The sequence below is a fragment of the Artibeus jamaicensis genome, unplaced genomic scaffold (genome assembly GCF_021234435.1).
Source record: "Artibeus jamaicensis isolate MK-2021 breed Jamaican fruit bat unplaced genomic scaffold, CSHL_Jam_final contig_935, whole genome shotgun sequence".
Classification (NCBI taxonomy): domain Eukaryota; kingdom Metazoa; phylum Chordata; class Mammalia; order Chiroptera; family Phyllostomidae; genus Artibeus; species Artibeus jamaicensis.
In genome coordinates, this window is record NW_026522016.1 from 1912211 (window position 1) to 1931923 (window position 19713).

The 19713-nt window shown below is 34.0% G+C and overlaps 1 protein-coding gene across 1 annotated transcript in view; it reads left to right on the top strand.

Moving 5' to 3' along the window:
* Positions 1-19713, top strand: part of LRP1B (LDL receptor related protein 1B) — a 1762610-nt gene that overhangs the window by 1598394 nt on the left and 144503 nt on the right. The window contains exon 68 of the mRNA XM_053655128.1: positions 17381-17497. Coding sequence (XP_053511103.1) covers positions 17381-17497 — 117 coding nt within the window. The remainder of the gene's footprint in view (positions 1-17380; positions 17498-19713) is intronic.

The following is a 19713-nucleotide window of genomic DNA, read 5'->3' on the forward strand; positions in this document are numbered from 1 at the left end:
GTTTGTGAGGGGGGAAAGGGAGGGGTTAGTCCCTTGTTGTTCTGGTGCCTCAGGGTTTCAGGATGTGAGCCAGGACAATGGGTTAGGTAAAGGGCTGGCCTGTTTTCAGGTATAGGAGGGTCAGTTTGACCACCTGACACTGTGGCTGGTGACAGATGTCTATTGTGCACAGTGGGAGAGGGTTTTGATTAAGCCATAGGCTTCCAAATGGGTTGGGATAACTGAGTCATGAGCATTCCACTGGGTTGGGAAACTGGCCTTGACCCTTTCAAGTAGGAATCAGATTCAGGATTTAAATCATGTTCTGACTTTAATTCTCAGGTTTTGGTTTTTTTTTTTTTGCACAATACCTCACTGCCTTCTACTGAATCAGAGTCTGATGTTGTCTATCCAAAACTCTAAAGTGATATTTGACCAGTTGTCTAGTGACTCTGACCAATAGCATCAAACCAACTAGATAAATGTAATCAACTGTATGTTCAAAAATATTTTGGTAGACTCATTTTTAAATTGCCTCTATTGCTTTTAAAATAATGCATAGAATCAATGTTTAGAAAAAAATTCAGATGGTGGCTTATTTTGTTTTTCTCTCAGCTGGACAAAGGGACCTAAGTAGAATTCCTAGAACATGACCACCAGAATCTATAATTGGGTTTAGAAATGACTCTGAAAAGGTGCCTCACTCATACTTCTTATGATGGAGATTTTGTTTTTTTGTGGTTTACAAGCAGCAGCCAATCTGTCCAGACTATGGGCTGGGCTCAACATCTCTAGTCATTAGGGAAATGCAAATGAAATCAAAATAAGATAACACCTCATGCCTGTGAAAGCCCATCATCAAAAACATAATCCATAACAAATTCTGGTGTGGATGTGGATAACAGAGAACACTTATGGATAATAAAGAACACTGTTGGTGGGAATGTAAGTTGCTACAGCCTGTATAAAATAGAGTCTGAAGGACCCTAAAAAAATAGAACTAGTATATAATGTAGCAATTTTAAGTGTAGAAACATAAAGGGAATAAAACATTAACTTAAAAAGATATCTGTACTATGATCTTGCTGGTGTGGCTCAGTTGTTTGGTGCATCAGCCTGTATACCAAAGGGCTGAGGGTTCAAATCCCGGTCAGGGCACATACCTAAGTTGTGAGTTCCATCTCAATTTGGGGAGCAGAAGGGAGAGGAATGGTTGATGTCTGTCTCTCTCTTCTTTTCTCTTTCTCTAAAATCAATTAACATTTAAAAAAAATAGGTGTCTGCACTCCATGCTTATAGCATCATTATTTACAAAAGTCGAGACATGGAAATAAATTGTGTCCATTGATTAATGAATGCATAAAGATGTTGTGGTATTTCCACAATGCAATAAAGTAAGTTCTTACATAATACTATCAGTATGGTATTATGGTAATACCATAATACCTTCATTGGAACTACAGCAAAAAAAAAAAAAAAAAAAAAAAAAAAAAAAAAAAAAATAAATATATATATATATAACAAAACCAATTTTATCATGAGTTAATTGATATAAACATAGTTTAAGCTTTTATGCACCTCATGAATGTTACCATGAAATTACATTGATTAAAACATTACTTGAAGACCTGCTGTGTTTTTCAACCACTAAAAATAATAAAAAGGAAATTATACTATTTGTGATAGCATGAATGGTCCTGAGGGAAGTATAAGTAAAGTAGGTCAAACCTAGATATATACTGTATGATCTCACTTACACTCATATGTGAAATCCAAAAATGCAGCCCAACAAACAAGCAACAAAATCTCTCAAAATCATGGAAAAAAAGAACTTGGGGTTATTATAGGCAGATGTTGGGAGGAAGGTAAATTTGAGGAAATTGGTCAAAAGTTAAAAACTTACAGCTATAATATAAATTAGTACCAGTAATATACAACATGGTGGTCACAGATAACATTGCTATGCAATGTATATAGAAAAGTTGGTAAAAGAGTCAATTCCTAAGAGTTCTTGTCACAAGAAAATTATTTTCCTTTTTTATTTTTACTGTATCAATATAAGAATATGCATATTAGCTGAACTTATTTATTATGGTAATTATTTCACAATATGGAGAAATCAAACCATCAAGCTATATACCTTAAATTTGTACAGTGATATATGTGAATTATTTCTCAATAAAACTAAAAATATGACAGGCTGTTGAAAGAGAACTATGAATGGACTAGCAGGAGTTTGGCAGATGATATACAGAGTGTTGGCAAAAGATGAGATAATAACTACTCCCCCCCACTTCACAAATATCAAGCTACAATTCAGATTTCTTTAATTTTTTAAAAAGAAAATAAAAATCACAAAGATGGCATTGTATGATTTAATATGACACTTTCTAAAACTGCATAATGCAAGCTTAAAAAATTTCCACTGAAAATTACATTGCACCGACATGCAATTTTTAAAATGTCATTATTGGAGTGTCTAGAGAGCTAACTTATTATAGATTCACCTCTTGATAAAGGAACTATGTCACTAGTAATTTGTTTTACTTTATAAGCCTTTCTGTTCTCTACCTGGAAGAGTTATGTGAAAGTTAAAAAAATAATAATGAAAATTCAAATGCAAAACAGAAGTAACAATATTCCACTGAGACAAGCTGCAGCTGGCATTGTTACTTTCAACTGCTGGTGCACCCACATACTTTTTTCCACACCCCCAGAACAGTAAGCTGTACATATAAGTGCTTATTGAGGAATCTTATCCTAATGGATGAGACATAACATGAAATTAACTTTCAAATTAAACAAACAATTTTACAATGCAAGGTGGTGTGCAGCTTTCCAGAAAATCAGTATCACTAGAAGTTTTGATAACATATGTCATGGAAAGAATATGCTCAAACATTGTGTTTATGCTATCTTCCATCTTCATGGAACCCTGGGTTTACAAGTCACTTTTAAATAGAGAAAGACAGTGGTTTTCTTGTGGAGAGATTTATATTTCCCAGGCAATTATTATTTTTAATATATTTCACTGATTATGCCATTACAGTTGTTCTATTTCCCCCCTTCATTCCCCTCCACCCTGCACACCCCCTCCCCCACCATCCCCCCCCTTTAGTTTATGACCATGTGTCTCAAGTTCTTTAGATTCTATATTTCCCATAGTATTCTTGCCCTCCCCCCATCTATTTTCTACTTGCCGTCTATGCTACTTATTTTCTGTACCTTCTCCCCCCTTCTCCTTCTCCCACTCTCCCGTTGCTAACCTTCCATGTGATCTTCATTTCTATGGTTCACTCCTGATCTAGCTGTCCTCTTAGTTTGCTTTTGTTTTAGGTGTGGTTCTTAATTACTGTGAGTTTGCTGTTCTTTCACTGTTCATCTTTTGATCTTGTTTTTCTTAGGTAAGTCCCTTTAACATTTTATATAATAAGGGCTTGGTGATGATGAATTCCTTGAATTTGATCTTATCTGAGAAGTACTTTATCTTTCCTTCCATTTTAAATGAAAGCTTTGCTGAATAGATCAATCTTGGATGTAGGTCTTTGGATTTCATGACTTGGAATACTTCTTTCCAGCCCCTTCTTGCCTGTAAGGTATCTTTTGAGAAATCCGCTGACAATCTGATGGGAACTCCTTTGTAGGTGACTGTCCCCTTAGCTCTTGCTGCTTCTAGAATTCTCTCCTTCATGTTAATCTTGACTAATATAATGATGATGTGCCTTGGTGTGTTCCTTCTTGAGTCCAACTTCTTTGGGACTCTCTGAGCTTCCTGGATTTCCTGGAAGTCTATTTCCTTTGCCAGGTTGGAGAAGTTCTCCTTTATTATTTGTTCAAATAAGTTTTCCACTCATGGCTGTTCCTCTTCCCCTTCTGGTACCTCTATAATTCAGATGTTGGAGTGTTTAAAGATGTCCTGGGAGTTCCTAAGCCTCTCCTCCTTTTTTTGAATTGTTGTTTCTTCATCCTTTTCTGTTTGGTCATTTTCTTCCTCTTTCTGGTCCACTCCTTTGATTTGAGTCTCAGTTTCCTTTCCATTACTATTGGTCTCCTGTGCATTTCCATTCATTTCAATTAGTTTAGCCTTCATATGTTCCTCTAATTTGTGACTAAAATCAACCAGTTCTGTGATCATCCTGATCACCAGAGTTTAGAACTGTGCATCTGAAAGTTTGGCTTTATCTTCATCACTTAGATTTATTGGCTCTGGGGCTCTGAGTTATTCTTGACCCATGTTTTGATCTGTTCCTGCCTGTTAGGTATGAGGAGCGGATGGAGCCTTAGTTGTTCATCAGGGTGGGGCCACCCAGGTCTCTGGTTTGTGATGCTGTATGTGGGGGCGGGGTCAGAGAGGGATAATAGTGGTCCCCTCTGCTGCTTCCCACCACTGGGGCCTGAGCGATCTTTCTCACAGCTCACTCCTTCACCAGTTTAACTGCGTGCGAATGTGTGACCATGGTAAGCCTTCAGTGAGTCCACCACCTTGGGCCCTCAGTGGGTCTTCCCACTGCTACTCCACACCTGGGATCCACCCACAGCTGCCGGAGCACCTGGGTTGTGCACCCTGGTCGGTCCAGTGTATCTTTCCTGCCCCACCCCACTCTGCTGCTGGCTCTGCCCCTCTTACCAGTTTGGCTGAAGGGTTCATTATTGTCAGACTTCTGTATAGTTCAGTTTTCTATGGTTTGGCTGCATTTTTGTTGCTAAACCTTTGTTGTTTTTAAACTTGGTTGTGCGAGAAGGCACAGTGCTTCCACCTAAGCCTTCATCTTGGCGGAAGTCCCCAGGCAATTATAAACCAATGAAATAGCTTAGGTATTATGTAAATCAGCACATATAGATAAGAACATTAATATTAGAAGTTCATTAGATTTTTAAGCAATAAAAATATTATGTTTGTATTAACTAGGACTTTTATTTGTAAATGACAGAAAATCAAAACAAACTAGTAATAAAGTAAATTATCTGCCTGAATTCCAAGGAGTGGTTGGAATTGACTTCAAATACAATTTGGACTCAGGTATTTACGTAGAGTCATAAGAGGACCATATCCTTTTTGTCCCTTTCTAAGTTGTTCCTTACTTGATTGGTGTATTCTGAAACTGGTGCTTTCCATGTATTTTTAAAAATGACCCAAGGCAGCTTGACATCACAATACACTCAAACTCTAAAAGAAAGAAATATCTCTTTCAGTAGTCACAGATATCATCCCAATTTGCATTAATTAGCTGTGTTAGTTTATAGACAGAGACTCAAAAGTCCGCTTATCCCTATAACCATGTTTACTTCCTCCTCAGAATCAGAATCCTAAACTTTAGGTTGACAGATTGCCATATAGACATGGCATCATGTTTCCCAGCTGCCCTTATAGATAGATGTCACCATGTGACTAAGCTCTGCCCAGTAAAATGGAAGCAGAGGTGTTATGTCACACTTTCAAAAGGAGGTTTAAAGAAACTTTTCTCAAGGTAAAGGGATTCTTTTACCTTTCTGCTTTTTCTCCTTTTGACATTCAAGGTGATGGGTCAAGTGCTAGTTGCCATCTTGCACCTGGAGGTGTCAAAGAGAAATGGAAGCCTTTAGGATGGTAGAACAGAATGATAACAATCTGAGTTCCTGAGGACATTGCCTAGCCATGATACAACCCTGAACTGCCCTAGTCCATACCTTTAGTGGTAGATAAGAATAATTGTTTATCAGCTTTAAGCTACAAACATTTTTAACATGAGTAACATAATTAACATGGACCAACTGTGGTGTACATAAAAGAAGCACTCCTGGGTTATGTGGTTCTCTCTTGTGACAGAGGAGAGAATAATCCAGGAGTAACAGCTTTACCTGGTATGGGAATAGTACTTTCCAAAGAAAAAAAGCCAATTACAATATTATATATTTACTATGTTCATGTCAGCCACAAAATATATGCCTGTAAATTTGCCTGCTGTAGAAAATAAGGAAGATAATATGTTCTCTTATATCATCATTTTTGTGAAATTCATAACCAGTAAGGACCTTTAGGACACTTGCCAAGCAGCATATGTAGGTGTTAATTTCCATATGATGCTTACGGAGACATCAGAGACATTGAAGATAACTAAGAATGAGGGATCAGAACTAAATGAGATTGATTGAAAAAAAAAGGAAAGCAGTGATTTATACATAAAGATATTTATTATGCTATGATAATTAACAGGTGGTTATACTGCCACCCCAAAGAAGACAAAGCTTATTTATTTATTTATTTATTTATTTATTTATTTACAAAAGAAGGTACAAACTATAGCTTTAATGTTACTTTGACTTCATGCTTCTAACTTCATGACATTTTATAATCTCAAATGAAAGAAAACAAGGAGCTACCATGATGGGGGTGCAACTGCCTTATTCTCTTAGTTCTTTTTGCCTCAGTGTTTCTATAATTACTTCTTTTGTAACAAAAAATATTGAATGTTACCCAACTATTTGTAATCATCATGTTACCTGAACTAGAAGACAGAAAGTGGTAATTACAAAAGAAAATTAGCAAGAACAACAAAACTCCCATATTTCCAACATTTCTTTTTTTTTAAATTGTTGTTCAAGTACAGTTTTCTCATTTTCACCCCTGCCCCACATACATGCCCACCCCTCCCTGCCTCCCACCCTGGAACCTACTCCTTTTGCCTTTGTCCATGTGTCCTTTATACATCTTCCTTGGTGGCCCTTCCCCTGTTATCCCCCATTATCCTTCTCCCTGCTCCTGTCTGATTACTGTCATTTTGTTCTTTATTTCACTGTCTCTGGTTCTACTTTGCTTGCTTATTTGTTTTGTTAATTGGGCTCCACTTGTTAGTGAGATCATATGGTATTTGTCTTTTACCATCTGGCTTATGTCACTCAGCATAATGCTCTCTAGTTCCATCCATGCTGTTGCAAAGGAAACTGGCTCCTTCTATCTTTCTGCTTTGTAGCATTCCATTGTGTAAATGTACCATAGTTTGTTGATCCACTCATTTACTAATGAGCACTTAAGTTGCTTCCAGCAATTGGCTATTGTAAATTGTGCTGCTATGAACATTGGGGTGCGTAGGTTCTTCTGAATTGGTGTTTCAGGGTTATATGGGTATATTCCAGTAGTAGAATTGCCAGGTCAGAAGGCAGATCCATTTTTAGTTTTCTGAGAAAAATTCCATACTGTTTTTCATAGTGGTTGTACCAGTCTGCAATCCCACCAACAGCGCACTAGGGTTCCCTTTTCTCCACAACCTCTCCAACACTTGTTTGTTGCTTTGTTTATGATAGCCATCCTGACCAGTGTGAAGTGATATCTCATTGTGGTTTTAATCTGCATCTCTCTGATGGCTAGTGATGCTGAATATCTTTTCATATGTCTCTGGGCCCTCCTTTGTGTATGTCCTGCTTGGAGAAGTGTCTGTTCAGGTCCTTTTCCCACTTTTTAATTGGGTTGTTTGTCTTCCTGGAGTGGAGTCATATAAGTTCTTTATATATTTTGAAAATCAAACGCTTGTCTGGGGTATCATCTGCAAATGTGTTATCCCATACAGTTGGTTCCATTTTCATTTTACTGCTGTTTTCTTTTAGCTGTGCAGAAGCTTTTTATTTTGATGAGGTTCCATTTATTCTTTCCTTTATTGCCCTTGCCCAAGGGGACATATCGATGAAAATATTGCTGCATGGAAAATCTGATATTTTCCTGCTTATGTTCTCCTTTAAGACTTTTATGGTGTTGCTTATGTTTAAGTATTTTATCCATGTGGAATTTATTTTTGTCTGTGTTGTAAGTTGGTGGTCAATTTTCTTTTCTTTTCTTTTCTTTTCTTTTCTTTTCTTTTCTTTTCTTTTCTTTTCTTTTCTTTTCTTTTCTTTTTTCTTTTCTTCTTCTTTTTTGCTTGTAGCTGTCCAGCTCTCCCAACATCATTTGTCGAAGAGGCTATTTTTACTCCATTTTATGCTTCTACCCACTTTGCGGAATATCAATCAATTTATCATAGAGACTTGGGTTTATTTCTGGGCTCTCTAATCTGTTCTATTGGTCTATGTCTTTGTTCTCATGCCTGTTTCAGGCTGTCTTGATTACAATGGCCCTGTAATATAATTTGACATCAGGTACTATTATCCCTCCTATTTTGTTCTTCTTTCTCAAAATTGTTGTGCCTATTCAGGGTTATTTATGGTTCTATATAAATTTTTGAAATGTTCTATATCTGTAAAATATATTATTAGTATTTTATTTTTTAAACTTTTTTATTGTTGTTCAAGAACAGTTGTCTCCATTTTTCCTCTCACCATGGCCCCCACCACAGGCATCCCCATTTCCCACCCTTGATCCTACCTTCCTTTGCTTTTGTCCATGTGTCCTTTATAGATGTTCCTTAAAACCCTTCCCCTTTTCTCTCCTCAGTAACCCTCCCACCTCCCCTTTAGTAACTGTCAGTTTGTTCTTAATTTCAATGTCTCTGGTTCTATTTTGCATGCTTATTTGTTTTGTTGATTACATTCCACTTATAGATGAGATCATATGGTCTTTTAATAGTGATTGCATTGAATCTATAAATTGCTTTGGGTGGTATGAAGATTTTGATGATATTAATTCTTCCAATCCATGAACACAGTATATGCTCTCATTTATTTGTGTCTTCCTTAATTTTTTTCTTCAGTGTTGTGTAGTTTTCTCAGTATAGGTCTTTTATCTCCTTGGTAAGGTTTATTCCTAGGTACTTTATTTTACTTGTTGCTATAGCAAATGGTATTTTTCCTGATTTCTGATTCTGATATTTAGTTTTTGGTGTATAAAAATGTCTTCAATTTCTGAATATTGACTTTGTGTCCTGCTGTGTTGTTAAATTCATTTATTAGATTGAGTAGTTTTTTGGTGGAGTCCATAGGATTTTCTATATACACTATCATAACATCTGCAAACAGTGATGGTTTTTCTTTCTTTCCAATTCGGATGCCTTTTATTTGCTTTTCTTGTCTGATTGCTGTGGCTAGGAGTTGCAATACTGTGTTGAATAGAAGTGAAAGTGAGCATCCTTGTCTTGTTCCTGATCTTGGTTGGAAAGCTTTTAGTTTTTGTCCATTGAGTATGATGTTCACGGTAGATCTTTCATACATGGCCTTTATTATATTGAGGAATGCTCCTTCTACTCCCACTTTGCTGAGTATTTTTATCATAAATGAGTGCCATACCTTATCAAATCCTTTTTTAGTATCTATTGGTATGAACATGAGATTTTTGTCTTTACTTTTGTTTACGTGGTATATTATATTTGTTGATTTGTGAATATTGTACCATCCTTGCATCCCTGGGATGAATCCCATTTGACCATGGTGTATGATTTTTTATGTATTGCTGGATGCGGTTTGCCAATATTTTGTTGAGGATTTTAGCATCTATGTTCATCAGCGATATTGGCCTGTCATTTTCTGTCTTTGTTGTGTCTTTATCTGATTTTGGCATTAGGACAATGCTGGCTTCATAAAAAAGAGTTTGGGAGTCTTCCATCTTCTTCCATTTTTTGAAATAGTCTGAGAAGGACAATAGGTAGCTCTTCCCTAAATGTTTTGTAAAATTCTTCTGTGAAACCATCTGGTCCAGGGTTTTTGTTGCCAGGAGTTTTTTTGATTACTAGCTGTTATCAATCTGTTCAGTTTTTCTGCTTCTTCTTCATTCAGTTTTGGGACATCATATTTTTTCTAGAAATTTGTCCATTTTACCTAGGTTTTCAAATTTCTTGACATATAGTTGTTCATACTAATTTCTTACGATCCTTTGTATTTCTGTGGTATCAGTCATAATCTCTCCTCTTTCATTTCTGATTGTATTTATTTGGGTCTTCTCTCTTTTTTTCTTGATGAGTCTGTTTAAAAGCTTGTCAATTTTGTTTATCTTTTCAAAGAACCAGCTCCTACATCTATTGATCATTGAGATTGTTGTTTTAGTCTCTATGTTATCTATTTCTGCTCTAATCTTGATTATTCCCTTCCTTTCACTCATTCTGGGCTTTGTTTGTTGTTGTTCCTCCACTTCATATAGATGTAGGGTTAGGTTGTTTATTATTTCCAACATTTCTTAAATCCCAAGCTAAATTTGTTGTCCTACCTTTGAGCTAAAATGATTTAATACATTACATTTTTTAATTGGTAGCAAACTGAGTTCTATGACCCCAAAATGAAAATTTCCAAGCCATTTTTTTTCCTGATCAGTAATGGATTAAAGCACATGGTATATTGGCAAGTAATATTTCATTTTCAAAAGTAATAACCAAAACATGAATTGTGAAACAGTACATAATTTCAACTCAGTGGATTATCTATTGATTCATTAAAATATTAATTTTAAAGAGTATTTTATATTATTTTCTTATATATATATATATACAAACAATAAGCATCATCTTTTATGTTAATTGAAGAATTTAGCATTTTGCTTAATAATATAATGTGTTTATTTTGACTTGTGCAACAGAGCCTAACCAAAAAAATCAGAACTGTGTTATATATAAAAGGTCTACGTATAACATATCTGCTTATTAAACATTACTGGAAACATGTTAGTGGCATACACTGACTTAGGATATTCTCAGGAGAAAAAGAATGATATAAAAAGCCTAAAAGTATCATTTAATTTACATATTAAAATAATAGCTTTGGCATCACCAAAGAAAATGCAGTTTTAGATAATAAAGAATGTAAACATCATTTATATTTATTAACCTGGATTGCATATATTGTAGTCAGTATCAGTAAGGAAACACTTGTTTATTTATATTTTTTAGAGTGCCACCTTCAACTTTCAAATGTATCCATTAAGGGGGAACAAGACCAAACATACCTTTGTGTTAAACAGCCATCAGACAATAGGGGATGCAAAAAAATGCATTTTATGTCTTAGGAAATCCAATACTCATTTCTATTTAAATCATCACCTCTGAAACAGAGCACAGATAATTGTGTGCAAACAAACAGGCTATAAATGTCTGTGATAAAATGAATGCATGGTAGCTTCATGTGCCAAATAAAGAAATCTCTGGATCTCTCCATCTATCTATCTATCATCTATGTGTCTATGCTATTGCTTATAGTTAGTTTGGTGCATTTAAATTTTGAAGGCAAACTAAGGTATTTTTTTAAACAGGAAATTCTCTTTCAGACTACCCTTCTGTTCTGAAAATGCCTGAGCATTCAGGGACTAAGTGAATATTACTGTATCGTGGTATAATTGTTGAAATTATTGCTTCTTGCAATTCTAATAGCAAAATCATTTTTAATTAAAACTAAAGTGTGCAGAAGATAAATGTTCACTTTGATGAGTTTTGACAATTTTATTCACTATGTAACAAATTCCCCAAATATGATCCAGAACATTTCCATCCCCCAGAAAACTTTCTTACCTACATTTTAGTCAACTTCCTTTCACAAGCATCAACTCTTCTCTATCACCATATATTACTTTTGCTTGTATTCTGAGGTCATATACATAAAGATAGGATCTATTCTTTTGCTTGTAAATTTTTATTTGCATAAAACTTTCAGATATTTCCATGTTGTGCATTAACATTTTATTATATTTTATACCTGAGTAGTTTTTAATTGTATGAATATATTCTAATTTGGTTTATTTTAGAAGTTTGCTATTATGAATAAACCCGTTATAACCATTCTTATGTATATTTATTTCATGAATATTTGTTTTTATTTTTCTTGGGTGAAAACTTATGTGTAAAAAAATTATCCTCTGGCCCTGGCTGGTGTAGCTCAGTGGATCGAGCATGGGTCTGTGAACCAAAGGGTCACTAGTTCAATTCCCAGTTGGGGCACATGCCTGGGTTGCAGGCCAGGTCCCCAGTAGGGGACACATGAGAGGCAACCACACACTGATGTTTCTCTCTCTCTCTTTTTCCCTCCTTTTCCCTCTTTCTAAAAATAAAATATTAAAAAAATTTACCTTTATAAGAACTTGTGTAGCGGGTTCCAGGTCCTCTATATTCTCTTGAAAATTTAATGTAGCCTTTTTGATTACAGCAATTCTAGTGAGTATGTACTGGTATCTCACTGTGGTTTGAATTTGCGTTACCTTGATGATTAATAACTTAAAAAATCTTTATTTGTTGTTCAAATATCTTCTTTTTGTATATCTTCAAGTATTTTTCTTCCTAATGTGAAAGGTATGTAGGAAATTTTTATCTTCTCAGGATCTCAATACCTTCTCAGATATATGTGCTACAAATATTTATTTTAAAGGATATTGTCTGCCTATTCATTTTTAAATATATTTTTAAAGAAAAAACATTTGAATTTTATATATGTCCAATTTAGCAATATTTCTTTATTTTTAATGTTTTCATGTTTGCTTACTCCAATGTTATACTTTTGTAATTTGAAAGCTTTATATTTATTTATTATCATCTCAGATTAATATTTGTGTATAGAGTATGATAAGTTATATTTTTATATGGATAGCCAATTATTTCAGCAATATTTGCTAAAAGGACATTGCTTTCCACATTAAACTGATTTGGGACCTTTTGAAAATAATTTAACCATACATGTATTCCTATATCTGATTTTGTTTTGTTCAACACCACACTCTTGTGATGCTGTAGCTTTACAGTAACTCTTGAAACCACGTACTGTACTTTCTCCAATTTTGTTATTTTTCAGTATTGGGTGATTATTCTAGATACTTTTCATTTAACCATAATTTTAGAAAAATCTGTTTCTTCAAAAATAACTTGCTGGAATTTGCATTAATTCTTTATTTCAATTTAGAGGGAATTTTTAAAAATTCTGAGTTTTCTAATCTATGTGCATGATATACCACCAAATTTTCTAAGACATTATTAATTTCAGCAATAGTTTATCATTTTCATTATGAAAATTTTATGCAAATTTCACTAGTTTAATTCACAGATATTTCTCATTTCACTGATACCATTGTAAAAGGTTTTTTGTTTTATATTTTTATTGCTAATATATAGAAATGTAATTAAACATATAAATTGACCTTGAATCCTAGGGAGTTTCCAAATTCCTTTTACTTCTAGGAGTTTCTACATTCTTTTGAATTCTTTTTTGGTATAAAAAGAAATTGCCAGTGCACTTCCTCAGTTCTATCCCATTTGCCAGTGCACTTCCCCAGGTCTTGCTCTGAAACGCATCACTGTCACCAGATTCTTTTATTGCTTTTCAGAAGCGTTCCACTTACACATATTATATGTGCACCAAAAATACTGCAGCATACCCTACATAAAGTTTTATACCTTATGAGAACTTGATCATACATTTTCCTATTAAAATATTTTATATGCATATATATTTATATCTCTTACCCCACCTTTCTAGGAGGATCAAATTTGTACTAGTATCTACAATTAATGAGAAAGCAAAGTAAACAAAGAAAACTAATTTTAAATACAGTCATGCCACACAATGGTGTATCAATCAAAGCTAGACTGCATACAATGTTCATAGCAGCATAATTTACAATAGCCAAGAGTTGGAAGCAACCTAGGTGCCTGTCAGTAAATGAATGGATCAAAAAATTATGGTACATATACACAATGGAATTCTATGCAGCAGAAAGAAAGAAGGAGCTCCTACCCTTTGCAACAGCATGGATGGAACTGGAAAGCATTATGCTGAGTGAAATAAGCCAGGTGGTGAAAGACAAATATAGTATGATCTCACCTTTAACAGGAACCTAAACAACAAAACAAACAAGCAAGCAAAATATAACCAAAGACACTGAAATAGCAGGCAGACAGTGACCACAGGAGAGAGGGGAGGGAATTTCAGGGGAAAAAGAAGAAGGATTCACAGGAACAATTATAAAGGACACATGGACAACAACTAAGGGAGGTGGAAATGGGAGGGAGGTGAGGAGCACTGGGGGTGGGTGGGATGGGATGGGAGTAAAAGACAGGAAACTGTACTTGAACAACAATTAAATTTTAAAAAACCAGACTGCATATACAATGGTTAGTCCCATAATATTACAATGGAGCTGGAAAATTCCTATCACCTAGTGACATCACAGCCCTCCTGATGTCATAACACAACACATCACATGTTTCCAGTAATGCCGGTGTAAAAAAGTATACTGCTCTGCCTGTTTTATGGAAGTATAGCACATACAGTAATGTATAGCGTATAGTACTTAATAATGATAATAAACAACTATTTTACAGTTTTATGTATTGTATGTTTTGTCATTATTTTAGAGTGTCTTCATTCTACTTATCAAAAAACTCATTGTAAAACAATGTGCTATGTTATACCAGTTGCAGCCCTAAATACACATCTCTTGTTTACCACATCTGAAATACATCACTTTCTCTTATGCTTTATCTTACCTCGAGTAGTTGTGTACAGTAATATGGTGTACAGGTTGTTTTGTAGGAGCTACAGGCTATATCATACAGCCTAGGTGTGTAGTAGGCTGTACCATCCAGGTTTATGTAAGCACACTCTATGATTGCACAATGACAAAATCAACTAACAATTCTCAGAATGTATACCTACCATTAAATGGTGCATGGCGGTGCTTTATTTGCTTTCTCTATATTTATAATATCAAAAGTGAAATAATGCTTTTCCAATGCTACTTAACAATATGAATTAATAGAAAACTGTATATTATGAGCATTTTATATTGACTACTCTAGAATATTATAATATAGGATTACATATGTTCTGTTCTGCAATTACTTTCATGGACCAATGATTTTCAATCTTCACTGTTCATTAGAATTACCAGTCTGGCTTTACTAAAAATACTGAAATCTGTGCCCCATCCCAGAGTCTTATTTGTTAATGTGAAATATGAATTGGCAAGGGATTTTTTTAAAGCTCCCCAGGTGAATTTAACATGTAGCCAATTTGAGAACTACTGTATTAGACCCTGCTCATACATTTTTAAATTAAAATATTATATATATATTCTTATCTTCTTATATAAATGTTATATATATATATTCAAAAATATTTTAAATATAGAATGTCTAATAGTTTGTATTTATAATTTTAATAAGTAATTTTATGGATCCAAAAATTAAAATAAGTACCTTGGGAATATAAAAGCTGAATAACCTTGCAGAAGGTGATTAACCTTTCTACATCACTGTTTCTGAGTGTCCCACATAAATATCTTAGAAATTAACTCTTACTTGTTCTCATTAAAGAATATGTGCAGATCTCTTTCAAACACAAAATATAATACAAATGTTTAAACAGAAAATACAAATAAGATTGGGGGGGCAGCATAAAAAACGTGTTTTGTGCTGATTGTACAGTTCCAACTGTGAACCTTTGGAGTCATGGGGAATTGCTTGGGGCCAATGTTGTAATACTTGGTCACATGATCTGTTTGTCTCATCAGTGTGATTTTTCTTACGTTATATTTTCCAAAATTTTAAAACAATATTTAAAAATACAAACAACAAATGACAAGGAATGCATAAATGGTTATACATAGAGTAGTAGTTTCAGGGAGTTTGTTTTAATTACAAAACTAAATAACCATTTAATAATAGTCATTATTTAAATTTTAACCTTCCTTATGCATTTCTTGATTGAGATGTACAGAATGCTATATGAGAACTTGTGAAGATATTAAGCCATTTTAATTTTTAAAATTTATTTTAATATTTTCCATTTTTTAACTGTACTTGAACAACAATTTTAAAATTTAAAGTTAAATATGACACAGCAAAATGCATGTTACAAAACATAGCACCCGAGATAGTGACACATTAGATTCTGAGTCATTGTTAGAAGGCAGTAAGGCAGGAAGGCAGGAAGGAAGGAAGGACAGGAGAGGGACGGAGGAAATGAAGGGAAATATGGGGGATATTTATCTATCTCTCTATCACCTATTTAATAAAAAATGCATTTAAAGTCTATCATGGGAATTTCTACAGAAATGTAAAATATTTCTGAAGTTGGACCTGGATATAAATTTCTCTGTTGCCATTCAATACTTTTCTAAGATTGGAGAAGAACTTAAATTGAGACATATTTCTTGTGGTTTAAATGCATGTAATAATAATTCTCAGGAATGTTATGAAGATTGAGTGTGGTCATAACTATGGAAATGCTGAGTTAAATTCTCAATAGATGTTCATTTCTTAAATTTTCATCATTATACCTAGATCACTTTTGTTTTTATAATCCTGTTTGGATCTGAATTTTATAAGATGCATTGAAGTATCATATAGCAAACATAGCCAAAGAGCTTATCTTCTCCTTTAGCTACTGTATTTTATTAGACTGAATTATTAAACACTTCACTGTTCATCTCTAATACAGTTGAGAATAAAGTGTTGATCTAAGTATATGAAAGGAAAATAAATGTGTCCTAAATTATATATTTAAGTGTATAATTTTGTTATTTTCATGTTATTGAATTTATGTCATTTTGATGCTTAGATCCTTGCTACACAGTGTATTTCATATACTAAGGACAATGTTATCACCCGAGAGCTTGTTAGAAACCCAGATCTACTCAATCACAATCTACATTTAGCAAAATCCCCAAGTGATTTTTAAGTATGCACATTAAAGTTTAAGAAGCAATGTTCTAGACTATACACAATTAGGTGTTACTCAAAGAAATTTTAAAAATATATGACCTAAACATCAAATAAACTCTTGTTACATGAATTCTGATTCCCACTCATATGAATGTAAATTTGTTGTAAAGAGCATTAAATCAGGAATCAAAGCACATGTTTTAATAATTGGCTGTGTCTTTTAATAGTAGAAAATAATCATCAAGTTAATAAACTAAGAGTCTCTGTTTTGTCATTTTTAAAGTAAAGAGCTAGTTAATACTTCTGGTATTAGTGTGATTGTTTAGAGGTTCCAGTAAGATGTCACTTTATTAATAGTCAAAGTCTGTAATGTAATGCACTATTAAAATTTATAAATTTAGAGCAGCTGACTATAGGTAGATTATGAATAATAGCTCCTTGGGGAGAAAGACAAGACAACAACCTCAGAATTTAACTGATATTAAATTCAATTAATTGATAGCCATTTGATTTTGCTACTTTTTAGCATAAATAGAGGTGGCTTGGGGTGATATTCTAAAGAGAAAGGTAGTTTGGAATAACTTTTATTTTTTGTAATTAATAGATTTGTGTTGACTGTGAATGGGTGGTCCAATCAAATACTTTGTAATTAGCATGTGATGAAAACATGGCCAATAATAACATAAAACAAGACAGAAAGATGAATTTTATTCAGTTTTTGCTTTCAGTTTTCCTTGGGAATGCTTATCAGTTAGCATTTTAATTAAGATCTGAGGAAATGTCATATGACCGACCAGACTTGACATGGCTGTGAGGATATTGTGAGGAATTTCATGGAAGTCAACAATGAAACTATGGTTCTATTACAGATAAAAAAACCTGTGGACCTCATGAATTCCAGTGTAAAAACAACAACTGTATTCCAGACCACTGGAGGTGTGATAGCCAAAATGACTGCAGTGATAATTCAGATGAAGAAAACTGTAGTAAGTAACACTTTCTTGGGAATGTCGAGAGCTAACAGCCTATTCAAAACACAAGATAGCCATTTTTAGTTCAGTTAAGGTGTAAATATGAATCTCTCTGTCCTGTAGCTCACATTTATACATATTTTCACATTTGGACAAGAATATTCAGACTAAATTGACCTGAATCTCAAATGGTAGAATTATTGAAATGCTTATCCTGGGAGTTATTTTCTAATAGTTATTAGAATTGGTATGAAAGTTTTATGAGGTTTTATACAACCATTAGCATGCAATGAAGGGAGCCCTTGATGCAAGCTCATACAATGAGATGAATGATGTGGAGACAGTACAATCATTCTTTAACAGGAGGCATTCATTTCATTTCATTTCAGTCTCAAATTTCTTTACACTACAAATTCACCTATGAGCTTCTTTCATCATTTATTTTCTCCAGAGTGGTGAACACTATATTTATTCAAGATGCTTTTCTCTGAAAATAGAACAACAATAGCATTATCTATCTCCTGCATTTTTATGTAATAAATTCAAAAAATAATAATTATCCAGCACATTTATTTTCCAGGAAGTATGGGAGTATGTAAAATGGTAACAGCATTTCTATATTCTGGCATTACTTTCTGAATATATTTCTTACTAGTACTTTCTTACACTGCTGTTTAAACAAAGAAAGCTATATAATCATGTTTAAAATAAGATAATCAAATCCCATTCATTAAATATTTATATGCTTCTACTTTCAAAAAGGATTTGATAATAATGATAATATCTACTTTAATAAATTGTACTAACAGTATTCATTTCCCAAGGCACAGAAGACAAAATAGGAATTCTTTTATTAAAGCCTACTGTTTTATTACATAAAAGCATAGCATTAGTAGAACCACAGCCATAATAAACCAGTTGGGTATTCAGTTTGCAAAATATCAACTAATCTTTTGAATAACTTTCACACTTAATCTGACTAGAGTTTGAATATTGGTTACATTAAACATGAACTCTCTGGATTGTTATAATTATGAAGTGCTCCGACTATAGAAATATTTATTGCTTCTTCTTTACATAGATCTCTCCCAACTGATCATACTATTTAGAAAGGTAAAAAAAAAAAGCTGCAGAGAGTCATTAGAGTGTTCTAGATTCCTTTAATCAGCAATTTCTTTAAAAAACACTTTAAAAAGCAAGTACAAGTTCTTAGATTCTGGTCAATGATATAAAAATCTAAAGGGTGAGGTCGTTAGAGAGCAGAGAAAGAATTATGTACAGGGTTGGGTAAGAGTAGGTGTAAGTTGTTGATATAAAAAATATTGCAGTAAGTAATAAGTCATAACACAGCCACAAACTCTGTTTCACATACTCACAACTGTAAACCTACTTGCCTCATCCTGTACATACTTTCTATTTAACTGATTAATATTTCAGAGCTTAAATATACAAATAACTACCCAGCTTGTTTTGAGATACCTTTAGTATTAATTATCTGTAAGATACTTGCAAGGAAATACCCTATGACAGAACGCTATTGAAAGCAAGAGAGGGAAGAGGAGAAGACTGGAAATTTATATCTTGGAAAACCCTCTATTCAAGTGGTAACTAAAATTGTGTGAGATGTTAGGATACTGTTACAATAAGAAGAGAACAAGAAGCATTATGCTGAGTGAAATAAGCCAGGCACTGAAAGACAAATTCCATATGATCTCACCTTTAACAGGAAGCTAGCAACAAAATAAACAAGTAAGCAAAATAAAAACAATGACACTGAAATAGAGAACAGGGGGACAGTGACCAGAGGGGAGAGGGGAGGTAATTTCAGGGGGAAAAAGGGGAAGAATTTATAGGAACTACTATAAAGGACACATGGACAACAACTAAGGGGGGTGGAAATGGGAGGGAGGTGGGGAGCATGTGGGGGGGGAGCTGGGATGGGAGTAAAAGACAGAAAACTGTACTTGAAAAATAACTAAATAAAAAATTAATTAAAAAAAGAGAAAAGAACAAGAGTTTAGCTAGTCTGCTTCTGAATCAGCTGGGGCTTCTTAGGTGGCTAAGTATCATTTTGCTGACCTTTGAAAGTCAGCCTTTGCCCTGACTGGTGTGGCTCCATTGGTTGAGTTTCCTCTCACAAGTGAATTGTCACCTGCTTGATTCCAGGTCAGGGTACAGGCCTGTGTAGTTCCTGGTCCATAGTTGGAGTGCATGTGAGAGGCAACCAATCA